The following is an 11,894-nucleotide window of genomic DNA, read 5'->3' on the forward strand; positions in this document are numbered from 1 at the left end:
GGGACGTGGGCCCAGCTACCAGAGTCAGCCTGCTTGGCCCTGCCCTGCTGCCCCTTGCTCAGGCACAGGGCTTCTGGGCATGGAACTGAAAGGGGCAATTTTAGGGGAAGAAGGAGGGAGCAGTTCTCATCTGTGTCACCAGGCTCAACAGTGGAGCCTCAATGCATGTCACCTGACAAACTAAAAATTCAGTCTGCAGACCATTTAGGGCCACATGACCTGAGGCTGGGAGGGACATTTTTTTCCTCTGTCCTGTAGATGACTGTCACCTGGGCCACATCTTGCCCTGTGCTGGGTTTAACGTCATGCACAGCCCCAAATCCAGACCCCGAGTGTGGCAGTGACCCTGGCAAAGCTGGGTGGACCGCCGGGGGGATGGGGGTGGGGAGAGTGGAGAGTGGGGCCTGCCTAGAGGGTCCAGGTTCCCTCTGAAAACCCATGGACTGACTCACCAATGCCCTCCTTCATCCCAGGCTCCTTTCCTGCCTTCAGTGGGGCTGTGGGTCATGGTGTCCTGGGTCCTGCAGTCTGAATCCTGGTGCCCTCTTCCCAGCCTGTGTTAATCATTTTGTATTTTCTGTATTTTCTGATGTTTTGACACCTTAAAAAGCTTGCTGGCAGTTTGGGGTTAGCAGGTGCAAACTATTATATCTAGAATGGATAAACAACAAGGTCCTACTGTAGAGCACAGGGAACTGTATTCAATATCCTGCAATAAACCATAATGGAAAAGAATATATATATTTATATATGTAACTGAATCACTTTGCTATACACCAAAAACTAACACAACATTGTAAATCAACTACACTTAAATAAAGAAAAAAAAATCTCGCTGGCTGCAGAGAGACTGTCCCTCCCAGTGCTAGCCAATTGTTAGAGACAGCAAAGGGCTCGGCCTGGAGCATCTCCTTACCCGACTCTCACACACCAAGCCAATATGTCCCCTCCCCTAAATCATGCCAAGGCGAGGTACCAGGCAACTTGAGACCACTCCTATAGCCTGAAGTCCACCAGAAGTATTCAAATTGGCCAGTCTTGAGCTAATCACCCTGCCCTGCCCTGCCTTGCCTTTCCCATGGACACAGGGACACAGGCTCTGGCTTGGCTTTCCCTCTCTCCTGCTTCTGCTTCCTGACCAAACCTGGTGCTTCCCTGTGTGGCCCTGCCTGGCACGGTGCACCCTGTCCTCTCAGGAGACGCAAGGAATAAATTCTTCTGTCAATGGCACTGGCCTCTCTAGTTGTCATTATGTCAGCTCTATAAATTAAAATCTCCTGGTTACACAGCCCAAGGCCCATCTTTTTTTTCTCTCTCTGCACTGACTCCCTAACCCCTTCTCCTGTTCTCACACTGCAGGCCACAGCTCCCAACCAGACTTCTGTTTCTCCCCTCTTGCCCTTCAAGGAACCTTGCAGACGTGCACCACCCATTACCTTGTCTGCAGTACTATTAAATAAGGTATAATTTCACCCTTAAATTAGCCCAGAATGTCTACAGTGTTAATACTCACACTGGGGAGAGGGCAGCCAAGCTGGCTCCTTCAGGCCCTGGTGGGCAGGGGAACGAAAATGAAATCAAGCTCTTTGCAGAGGGATTTGGCAAAATATGTCAAGAACTTTAAAAACAGGACTTATCAAAAGAATGATCTTATTATCATTTTTAAATTTCTAACTTTTAAAAAAAATTTTATTTTTATTTATTTATTTTTGGCTGCATTGGGTCTTCATTGCTGCGTGTGGGCTTTCTCTAGTTGCGGCGAGCGGGGGCTACTCTTCGTTGCGGTGTGCAGGCTTCTCATTGTGGTGGCTTCTCTTGTTGCGGAGCAAGGGGTCTAGGCACGTGGGCTCAGTAGTTGTGGCTCGTGGGCTCTAGAGCGCAGGCTCAGTAGTTGTGGTGCATGGGCTCAGTTGCTCCGCGGTATGTGGGATCTTCCCGGACCAGGGCTGGAACCTGTGTCCCCTGCATTGGCAGGTGGATTCTTAACCACTGCGCCACCAGGGAAGTCCCTTTTGTCTTTTTCATATAGCCATTCTGACAGGTGTGAGGTGATATCTTACTGTGGTTTTGATTTGCATTTCCCTGATGATATCTTTTCATGTGCCTGTTGCCCATCTGTATATCAAAAGGAAATGATCTTACATACTGATAAGAGCTTACAAAGACTTTCATCACAATGCCATTTATAATAGAAAGAACCGAAATAGCCCATAAGGGACTGACTGGGTTAATAGACAGGACATGTCCATTCCACCAAAAAAAAAAAAAAAAAAAAAAATTCACATTAACAATGTCTGCATTTCAAAAATTATTTTTAAAAATGGTAAAAAAAATGAGAAAATGTTAATTTTTAAGTGATAAGGATTACTAGAATTGAATGAGAAAGATGAAAACTTTATAGTAAGATGTGTAAAAAGCATAGCAAATTCCCAAAAGAAATTTCAATATGTATATAAGATGATAATAGCATGGTGATGAAGACAACTCATTTAGATTACAGCTTCATCTTGTAATAGCTGCATATGACTTTAGGCAAGTCAATTAATCTGTTAACATAGTTACATCATTTATAAGATAAAAATAGTATCAAATTCGCAGAAGTATAATGGAGATAAAATATGACATTTCATGTAAAGTTTTAGAATAACGTCTGGCGCAAAGCAAACAATAAGCTATCATTTAGTTGATATAAGTAATCATTCAAATTCATATGGAGTGTATCCTACACACACATACACATTTGTATTTGTAGGGTAGATGTATGGAATAACTGCAAGGCCTAAACAAGAAATCATTACAGCGCTTGCCTCAAGGAAGGGGAATGAGGGAAGGTAGTAGTTGAGAAGGAGAGAAACTTCCCACCCGGCACGCTTAAAAATTCATATAATCTAAAAAAAGGCAACACAATCCTACAGAGAAGTTAAAATTTAAAAAAAGTACACAGAGAAAAATTTCACTTTCAATCCATCCCCTTATTTACAGTCCCGCATACACTTTTATTTTTCCCGAGTATTTTTTTGCGGAGACGAATGTACTGTTCCCCTTTTTACGAAGATTGCAATCTACATTCTTTTTATGCGTACCCTTCAGTATCGAAGCATCTTCCCGCCAACTGCTGTTGGATCAAACACCATGTACAGTAGTCAGCCCTCCGTATCTGCGGTTCCGCACCGCAAATTCGACCAACCCCAGTTAGAAATATTCAAAAAAAAATCCAAAGTTCCGAAAATCAAAACTTGAATTTGCGTGCACCAGCAACTATGTACATATTATTCGCAGTGTATTTACAACTATTAATGCATTTTATTAGGTATAACAACTAATACCTAATTACAAGTAAGTAAAGTATTACAGGAGGATGTGCGTAGGCTATACTCAAATGCTACGCCATTTCGTATAAGGGACTTGAGGATCCTCAGATTTTGGCATCGTGCAGGGCTCCTGGCACCAAACACCCAACAGGACACCGGGGGGGTACTTCACGAGCTAATAGCGGGCTGCCCCACACCTCTAAACCCAAGCCCCAGTCCTCAGGCCCACGTGGTCCGAGGACCCCTTCCTGAGCTGTTTACGGTGATGCCTGTCGGAAGAGCCCTGCCCAACCTTGCTATGCCTTCCGGGCAGCGCCTCAGGCAGAGCGGCGGACAGCCCGGCCTCCTGCGCGCCGTGGGCCTGGGAGGACCTCAGCGACAGCCCCAGCGCAGGGCCCGGTGGACGCGGCCGCGGCGGTGGCGGGCGTTGTGACTGACGGCGCCGGTTGTCTCCCGAACGCACTCGGCTGGCCACCCTCGCCGCCGTGGCTGACACTTGTGCGGCCGGCGCCATGTCTGTGAGCGAGATCTTCGTGGAGCTGCAGGGCTTTTTGGCTGCCGAGCAGGACATCCGAGAGGCGAGACCCCTCTCTCCCCATCCCCTTTCCCTCTCCTTGCTTAGCTGGGCCGCGACTCCCGGCCCTCCTCCGTCGCTCAGATTCGAGTGGTGGGGAAGCCTCCGGGGGTGGGTTGCTCCCCGTCTTGTTTCGGCTCAGGGCACTTCCCTCCCCCGGCCCCCGATTCTGCTGCCAGGTCCTGGTCCCCTGTGTTCGGGGCTCGGTTCCTTGGCATCACCTACCTCATTTGGGTGTCAGTTTTCCTCCTTTTTAGCGTATGTTTATGTCGAAGCCTCAGTTAGCGCTTGGAGCTCAGACGACACGTGTTTGTTGTGTTTGTTTATTGGTGTGTTAAAAGCACGTGTGCCCTTCTCTTTAAAACTCTCCTATGGCTTCTCATTCCGCGTAGAATAAAACTCCAGACTCTACTGTGGCCCACAGGTCTCTCTCTCCAGTCTCATTTTACGCCTTTTTCCGTTGTGTGTTATGCTCAGTTTACCTCCCTTTTATTCTTCTAGTTCCCCAAATAGCTTCCTGCCTCAGGACTTTTGCATGTACTGCTTGCTTTTCCCGGAATGTGCTACTTTCCCACTCTTTTCCTGGTTATTTCGTGTTTACCTCCTTGACGTCAAAATATAAATAATTTTTTACTCTGTTATGTTTACTTCTAGTAGTGCATTACCATTAAAAAAAATTGTGTGATGGTTATTTTTTAAACGCCTCCCCCGTTATACTCTAAAGGAAGGAAGGGACTGTCTGCTTGGTTCCCCAGTAGTTACACAGTGCCTAAGAATGTGCTCAGTGAATATTTGCAAAATGGATGAATGAAAAATACCCGATCCTTGTATTGCGTTTCATTCTTCTCTTGTTAGTTTACGTGTGGGTGCCTCATCTCCTTTAGTGTTGCAGTGGGATATTTTGGGTGAGTGGGTGCCAATTAGCCTTTGAAGTTTATATCAGGAATCTAAGGCTTTTTAGTGTCTTCCTGAAGGTCTCACAGAGGAAGTAAGTGGAAAAGTCAGAATTCAAATCTGGATATTTTGTGCACCATTCATGTCCTTGTAAAGTTTGCTAGTGTTTTGAATATATGTGAAGGTGTCATAGATCAAATATGCTATTTAGTATATTTGGTTTGAGGCTATGATAATATAATGATTATGTTGGATTTATTTGATATTTTCATCTTTAATTTTTTCTAGGAAATCCGAAAAGTTGTGCAGAGTTTGGAACAAACAGCTCGAGAGATTTTAACTCTACTGCAAGGGGTCCATCAGGGTGCTGGGTTTCAGGACAGTAAGTTCTTTGTTTTGATTTTGAAGGTTTTTATCCAATTTATTGATCTCTCATTTAAAGAGTTAATTTACATCCAGAAGACATATCAAATCTGTATTATTTACTCTGAAAAATGTCTCTCATGCTTTATGGTGAGTAAAAATTGGTGAAGTGGGTGAGCTGATCATTTTACAGGTTTCCAGAATTCTGTGTATTTTGGTTGATTTTCTACTTTCACGTAGGTTGAAATAGGAATGTCTTCTCCTGTGATAGAGTTATACTGATGATAATTGTGGTAGTTTCATAGCCCTCTTGTGTATCTAGCAACTTTTATTTGGTTCTTTTTCTTAAACCCAGTCTTTCAGTCATTGAAAATAATTTAATATGCATTTGTAGATAATGAAATGGCCAGTGTAAAATGTTGTCAATGTGTTTACAGTCAGCTCTTGTTTGGGTATCAAGTACGAGAAGTTTAGACATGGAACTTCCATTGTAAGATGTAGTGAGCACAACTGAAAGAGCTGAAATATAGTTTCAGATAGATAATGATATAATGATGTAATTAACAGGTGTCAGGGATCAGTCATTTTTCTAGGTGATACAGAGTTGGTCAGCCTGATTGAGAATAATTATAAAGCTGCCTTTTGACCAAATATGGGAGCTAGAAGCAGCCCAATTTTAGGCATCCTTTGGGGACTGACTAGGAAAGGCAGCTTAAAGGTGAGGTTATTTATGACAGTTTACCAGTATGTTTCCCAACATATTCCCTTTTAGCAATTTTTTGTTTGTTTATTTTTTTAGTAGGGAAGCTAGATATGAAATTTTAAGAGCCAGCTTGGAAGCAGAGATGCATACCCTACATTTGGTCATGAGATTTTAAAAAAAAATTGATTTATTTCCAGGTAGACTACATAGGTTGTTAAGCAAGAACTGTATTTGAAATTTGCTAAGTCTGTCATTATTATGTTTGATTATCTTTTTGTGATCAGTTCCAAAGAGGTGTTTGAAAGCTCGAGAACATTTTGGTACAGTAAAAACACATCTGACGTCTTTGAAGACCAAGTTTCCTGCTGAGCAGTATTACAGGTTTGTAAGACAACTAGCATCTTTTATAACGTTAAGTAAAAAAAGGCAAGAGAAAAATTATACGTACTAAATGATTGCTTCGGTAAAAATCCCTCTACTTAGAAGAAGCAACAGAAAGGAAAAGGAACTGTTAATAGTGGTGGTATTTTAATGGTGACAAAAGTGTTGATTTTATTTTTTTCTCCCTTTTACTTTCAAAATCTTCTTAAGGAACATGTATAATTTTTGCAATGAAAAGGTAATTAAAAAGAAAATATGTATTGTGTGAAGGTCAAAATAGGGAATATCTTTTTAGTATATTCAAGTTACTTGTGAAGTTGGATGAACCCTATCTTTGCTGTTAAGGTTATGGGATTAAGTGGCAGTGTATGTTTGTGTGTATAAATACACTGAATATCGAATTTCACTGCCAAGTGACATATGTGGGTAATATCTTATGCCATATCTCGTTGAATGTACAACACTACTAATTTTAAGATACAATGTTATTTTTCATACCACTAGGGAAAAAATTTGTTGTTAATCATAATTGTGAAATGTAAATTGTACAATACATCCTGATTTCATAGATGTTAAACTGGGAAAAACTGAGTGTTGATGAAATATAGTAAATAGGAACCTAAACTTTCTACTTACGCTTGCTTTCTCACTAGAGAAGATATTCTTTTAGGACACGTTATAGGCAAGAAATAGTTAGGACGTGTATATGGGGAGTGGATAGTATAACCTCACAAGATTCTTTAAAGGTAGGGGCCGGCAAACTACTGTGGCCTTTTATATTTTATATAAATATATTTATATTTTAAAGAGTTGTTAAAAAAAAAAAAATAAGAGTATGTGACAGAGACTGAAAGTGACCCACAAAGCCTCAATCACAGAAAAAGTTTGCTGACCCCTGCTGTAAGGTAATAACTGATGCTTAGAGAAGTAGGACAATAGAACTGGCAGGGTCTTTAGAGAGCATGGTGTTTGGAGTTCACACACAGGCTGCCCTCTGGCTGATTTGGACCTCAGAATGTTTTGTTTGGCCTGGGTTTTGTTGAAAGATGGTTTTGAATTTGTTGCCACATTTGAAAATCAGGAGGCATAGCATAAATATCTAGGGGTTGTAAAATTTCTTATTTCTTTTTCAGGCTCCTAGCTTGGTTTAACTGCAGTATCCCAAGGTTTTAAGTTCACCTGTTTAGTGACTGCACATGGTAGTTATTTCCTATGTGTGTGAATCAGGAGTTTCTTGATACCCTGCACTCAGTTCAGAGCATAACACAGTCAGGTGCTGAGGCTGATGTACAGTTGGGGTTCTCATCGATCTTCATTCGCCCACATTTATTTTTCTCAGAGCAGTGTTATTGTATTTACTGATTAAACTTCTAAAGCACAGTTGCTCTTGTCCATAGCCTTTGGTTGTAAAGTTTTGCATTCATCAAAATTGGACCATGCTTCTCATTCATTAAAATTATAGTAAGTAGTTGTTATAAATTTGGACTGGCAAATCCAGTCCAGTGTACTTACGCTGCACCCACCTCATATACTTAAAGGTCACGTTGCTCTTACACGTTTTATAAGTTTTATTAGAAAAAAGGGCCCCACTCCTCGCATGTCTGGCCATGGCTGCCCCGTCCTGTCTTTCTGACGCTGGTGCCTCACGCTCGCCGCAGGTTTCACGAGCACTGGAGGTTTGTGCTACAGCGCCTGGTCTTCTTGGCAGCCTTCGTCGTGTACTTGGAGTCGGAGACCCTGGTGACTCGAGAGGCGGTCACGGAGATCCTTGGCAGTGAGTGTCCGCAGGCGTGTCTACCTGCAGGGCCAGCTGAGGTTTTGGCGGGGGGGGGGGCTTTCTATTTATGGAAACAAATGAGAGCTAAATGGAAAACTGGTTACTTGGAAACAGAAAAACTAAAAATGTGTAGTGGCTTGCTCTTTGTACTTGGGTGTTCCTTTGAGTTTTTAAAAACGTCAAGCCTACAGAAAAAAAGAACAGTGCAGTGAACCCCTGTGTACCCCCCACTTAGATCCTCTGCTTGTTCACATTTTGGCCCATCTGCTTAGTCTCTTACTGTGTGTGCCTTGGGGGCACGTGCGAACCGTTTGAAAGTCAGGTGTAGAGACCATGACTTCTCATTTCAGTGCTTCAGCGTGCACTTCTAAAAACAAAGGTATTCTCAGACATAACTAGGTACCATTCTTGGTGGTATTATTATTATTTTTCTTTTTGGTTAAAATTTTATTTATTTATTATTTTTGGCTGCGTTGGGTCTTCATTGCTGCGCGTGGGCTTTCTCTAGTTGCGGCGAGCGGGGGCTACTCTTCATTGTGGTGCGCGGGCTTCTCACTGCGGTGGCGGAACACGGGCTCTAGGCGCAGGGGCTTAGTAGTTGCGACGCGCGGGCTTAGTTGCTCTGCGGCATGTGGGATCTTCCCGGACCAGGGCTCGAACCCATGTCCCCTGCATTGGCAGGCAGATTCTTAGCTACTGTGACACCAGGGAAGCCCTTTGGTGGTATTATATTTTGAAAGAAGAATGGAAGGAAAAATTGAATTCTGCTTGAGAGTATGAAAAATCCACAGTGCCAGGGATATGTCCACATTCAAAAGATAGTTTTGAAGGACTTGTTCCTTTTTCACTTTGAGAGAAATTACATGTGTGTGTATGTGTGTGTGTGTGTCTGTATTTTTAAAAATTTTTAGGTGTAAGTTGTATTTCCATCACGACCTTGTCTTTACTTTGTTATATTTTTTAGTTGAGCCAGATCGGGAGAAGGGATTTCATCTGGATGTAGAAGATTATCTCTCAGGAGTTCTCATTCTTGCTAGTGAACTGGTAAGAAGCTTAGTGATTTGTCATTTGCTCTTTTGATTTTTCCACTTCCTTGTCAGTTTTTTTAAATGGGTACAAAAATTCAACAGTCTCGTTCTTTTCTAAGCCACCTGTCGGTCACAGGGTAGTCACTGACTGTGTACTGTGTGTGGTAGGCTTTGCTGGGATGGCGGTTCAGACGATGAGGTGGCCGTGCACACTTAAGTACTGTGTGCACTTTTAAAAGATGAGAATGCCTCTTCCTTTCAAAGTAGTGGTAAGGCATGCGTTCCTGGTGACTGCGTTAATTCAGGTAATTGTTTGGGGGAACAATTTAACTGTATAGTGTATAAATTATTCTTGCCTTTATCTCCTTCATCTCTCTCCTGAGAAATTATCCTATAAAAGTAATTCAGAAGAAGAGAAAAAGCTGTTATAAAGGTGTTCACTATAACCTATTCATATTTATGAAAAGTTGGAGGCCACAGAAACTCCAACAAAAGGCCAATGATTTCTTAAGTTATTAAGTAAGTTAGTAAAATCAAGCAGTTGTCAAAACTGGAATTATGAGGGACAGTATGGAGAAGTTTTGCGGCCCGCGGGCCTGGTGGCCGGCCTAGGAGGAGGAGCCCTGCTGTGACGTCCCCGCTTCTCTGTCCCGCAGTCGAGACTGTCGGTCAACAGCGTGACCGCCGGAGACTACTCCCGGCCCCTGCACATCTCCACCTTCATCAACGAGCTGGATTCCGGCTTCCGCCTCCTCAACCTCAAAAACGACTCCCTGCGGAAGCGCTACGACGGCCTGAAGTACGACGTGAAGAAAGTGGAGGAGGTGGTCTACGACCTCTCCATCCGAGGCTTCAACAAGGAGACGGCGGCGGCCTGTGTGGAGAAGTAGGGGCTCTCCGTGCGCCCCGCTGACCCCAGCCCGGCGCCTCTCACGGTCGTTAGGATGCCCATTGCTAAACACCGCGCTTCATTTTCTTAACCGGTTGTGTGGTGTATCAGAGTTGAAACACTTTTTTGGGGGGTGAAAGAATAGCCTTTACGAGGACAGATTTTTCTTTGTCGTTTCAGTGAATTTGCTCTGTAACTCAGTGTATTTCAGTTCTGTCAAAAAGTGTAAATGCCGACCTCTTGGTAAAGTTCTTTTCTTGCTTACCCTGATGCTGTCGATGTACTGATGGAGAGCTTTACTGTCTTGTTTGTGATTCTTCCAGGAGTGGCCCTTGATGTTTTCTATATCCAAATTAGCCATCCATACCCAGGTATGCCCTGGATACCGTATAAAAATAGTTCACTCAAAAGGATGGTTGCCAAGCGAAGGACAAGTTATTTGATATTTTCCTTCCTCATTTTAAACCTTCTGAGTAAATCACATGTTGAATTTTTTTTGCAAGGGAAGTATAGCCCCAGGGTTCTCTCTCACTGCCATCAAAATATCAAAGATTAAACTGCGAAGTCAAGTTCAGCAGATTATTTGGGGACATTTTTGTATTAAGGGTTGAGTAACATCGTCTGGCTCTGCTTACCAGGTGGGGAGTAGGGGTAGCGTTTTAAAACACCGCTGTGTTCTGATGTTGCCTTAACATTCTGCTGTTGCAGCAGGGAAACATTGTGTCCACACACATCTTGAACTAACATTTCATATGATGTATTTCTGAGCTATGAAACTTTTTACCTAATAGCAAGGTAGACCGCTAGGTCTGGGAGTGTAAAGCCACTCAGCGGAGTTAATTCTCAACACCCTGACTGGTGATGTTCTGACTGAAGAATGCTGTGCTTTGTCTGGAAGTAAGAGAAAACCTTGAATTAAAAAACAAACAAACAAAAAAATTAGCTGATTTCGTCATGTTTTTTCGAGTAAGCAGTTCTCTCAGGTTGTTGATTATTCCAACAGTCAGGTTTTACAGTTTTGGGCAAGTCACACGTATCTCATTGGCACCGTCCCCCTCCCAACTTTCAGGTAGTACTTGCCATGTAATTTTGCTGTTGAAGAGGTATTATTAAAATGGTGACTTAATCCACAGCGTCTTGGAGCTCACTGAAGGGAAGGTGCCAGTGTGTCCAGAATAATAGGAAGTATTTAGAAGTGTCACCCTCTCATGCCTAATACGGGTTTGGGCTTCCTGTTTGTACAGTAGGATATTTGGCATGACCATCAGAGCTATTATCGGGCTGAGTTAAGGACTGATCAAATTTTCCATCATGAGGAAAGAAGTAGAAATGAGACATAAATTGCTACGCATAGTTGCATTTTAGAACAATTTTCTTGACAGCTCTTTCTGCAGAAGAATTTGGAAAGAAAAAAGTTAGAGTCTTAAAGTGCCTAGGATGGTCACCCCAGATGTGCAGTAATAGCACTACTTGGGCTGAGCATAAAAGGCTTTGAATTCCATGATCAGACACATGCAGGAAGTTTGATCATAGCTTTCTTTGCCTCTTTAAGTATCAGTTCTGCTTGAGAACAGTAGAGTTCTTGGCAGAAGTTGTGGATTTCACTTTTCACAAATAACGTTTTAAGTGGAGGAACACATTCTGGTTTTATACTCCATTCGGGGATGTACAAGTGTCATGTGTATGATTATTCCGTTGTGTCTGTTGCCCGCTTGTTGTAAAGCAATAAAAACAGTTTCTTTCTTTTCTTTTTTTTTCTTTTTGGTCTTTTTGTCACTTCGTGTGCTGCCGTGAGAACTCTTCTACATGGGCAGTAAGTTCTGAATGGTTTTTGAGGCTGAAGATGGGTGGTGAGCCCACACTGCTGTGTGGTACAGCAGTCAGAGGACAGCAGCCACGGAGCTGTGTACTGTAAAGCGTAGGTAATGTTGGTGTGCTCTCCCCCGGTTGGGAAATTACTGGTATTTTAACTGA

General features: G+C 42.8%; 1 protein-coding gene across 2 annotated transcripts; it reads left to right on the plus strand.

The window, feature by feature from the left end:
• Positions 1-3,647: 3,647 nt before the first annotated feature.
• On the plus strand, positions 3,648-11,668 carry TSN (translin). Of its 2 annotated transcripts, XM_082396978.1 has the most exons (6): positions 3,660-3,889; positions 5,068-5,161; positions 6,130-6,226; positions 7,885-8,000; positions 8,968-9,047; positions 9,688-11,668. In XM_082396978.1, exons 1-6 carry the CDS (start codon positions 3,824-3,826, stop codon positions 9,919-9,921), a joined length of 687 nt encoding a protein of 228 aa, XP_082253104.1. In that variant the 5' UTR covers positions 3,660-3,823; the 3' UTR covers positions 9,922-11,668. The 2 variants fall into 2 exon arrangements, with proteins under 2 accessions (XP_082253105.1, XP_082253104.1); XM_082396979.1 differs by lacking the exon at positions 8,968-9,047 and having other exon boundaries at positions 3,648-3,889.
• The last annotated feature ends 226 nt before the right edge of the window (positions 11,669-11,894 follow it).

Source organism: Balaenoptera borealis (genome assembly GCF_965194805.1).
Source record: "Balaenoptera borealis genome assembly, chromosome: 6".
NCBI lineage: Eukaryota > Metazoa > Chordata > Mammalia > Artiodactyla > Balaenopteridae > Balaenoptera > Balaenoptera borealis.